The sequence below is a fragment of the Antechinus flavipes genome, chromosome 3 (assembly GCF_016432865.1).
Source record: "Antechinus flavipes isolate AdamAnt ecotype Samford, QLD, Australia chromosome 3, AdamAnt_v2, whole genome shotgun sequence".
NCBI classification, from domain to species: Eukaryota; Metazoa; Chordata; class Mammalia; order Dasyuromorphia; family Dasyuridae; genus Antechinus; species Antechinus flavipes.
This window is the reverse complement of record NC_067400.1, coordinates 557,518,017-557,519,465: the sequence shown is the minus strand read 5'-3', so window position 1 is coordinate 557,519,465 and position 1,449 is coordinate 557,518,017. Positions and strand designations below refer to the sequence as shown.

General features: G+C 41.0%; 1 protein-coding gene across 1 annotated transcript; it reads left to right on the top strand.

Moving 5' to 3' along the window:
- Positions 1–267: 267 nt before the first annotated feature.
- On the top strand, positions 268–1,233 carry LOC127558134 (olfactory receptor 52N4-like). Its single transcript, XM_051991365.1, has one exon. The coding sequence runs from the start codon at positions 268–270 to the stop codon at positions 1,231–1,233; it is 966 nt and encodes a 321-aa protein (XP_051847325.1).
- The last annotated feature ends 216 nt before the right edge of the window (positions 1,234–1,449 follow it).

The window sequence follows — 1,449 nt, the reverse complement described above, 5'->3', positions numbered from 1 at the left end:
TGTATGTGTATGCACATACGTGATTACATTCATACATAAAATGAAGAAATGCAATTTCTGGACTTTGACTAAAAAGATGTTTATATTATCATTATATATTTTTAAGGTTACTGTAAAATGTTACAAAAGGCAAAACATTTGATTAATTCCTTTGTATTGAATTAAAGAAGAAATGGAAACAGAACAAATGCTTTTATATTTCACAATCTCTTCTACTAGAGGGAGACACAGAAACTGAAAGCTAAATAGGACTATCGTATATCCATCATGCAAAGGATCAATGGCACCACTCTGACTCCAGTGTCCTTTATCCTGAATGGTGTGCCAGGATTAGAAGACATGCATATCTGGATCTCCCTGCCATTCTGCTCCATGTACATTGTAGCCATGGTAGGGAACTGTGGACTTCTCTATATCATCCGTTATGAAGAAACCCTGCATCGACCTATGTATTTCTTCCTTGCCATGCTTTCCTTCACTGATGTCATCATGTGCACAAGCACACTACCTAATACACTTAGAATCTTCTGGTTTAACCTCAAGGATATTGATTTCAATGCATGTCTTACACAGATGTTCTTTATTCACACCTTTACAGGGATGGAGTCTGGGGTCCTTATGCTCATGGCTCTGGACCGCTATGTGGCCATCTGCTACCCACTGCGTTATGCTACTATCCTCACCAATTCGATCATTGCCAATGCTGGGCTCATTACATTCCTGCGGGGAGTGATCCTTATCATCCCATTTACTTTCCTCACCAAGAGACTGCCATACTGCAGAGGCAATGTCATCCCCCACACCTACTGTGACCATATGTCTGTGGCCAAGATTTCCTGCGGCAATGTTAAAATCAATGCTGTGTATGGTCTTATGGTTGCCCTCTTGATTGGGGGATTTGATATTTTCTGTATCACAATATCCTACACTATGATTCTCCGGGCTGTAGTCAAACTGTCATCTGCAGATGCTCGACAAAAAGCCTTTGGGACGTGTACAGCTCACATATGTGCCATTGTATTCTCTTATACCCCAGCTTTCTTTTCATTTTTTGTGCACCGCTTTGGGGGTAACAAGGTCCCTCACTCCCTCCACATTATTATGGCCAATATTTACCTCCTTCTTCCCCCAACTATGAACCCCATCGTTTATGGTGTGAAAACCAAACAGATCCGGGAATGTGTTATAAGGCTTTTTTCAGGACCAAAGGATACCAAGTCCCATGGCATCTGAATCAGAAAGCTACTGATGAAGACAAAGGAAATATTATTTTCTCCTGGTTAGGAGGACTGAATGATATCTGTTATCTGAATGCCTTGTTCTGGATGGATTCTGGTTTGGTTCTATTCTCCTGCCTTCAACTTGCCATAATTTTTATTTGCCTATATAGAGCCAACCTCTGGGAACAGTGTGAAGACTAAAGCTTTTAGTACCTAGAGGGGCAGAACA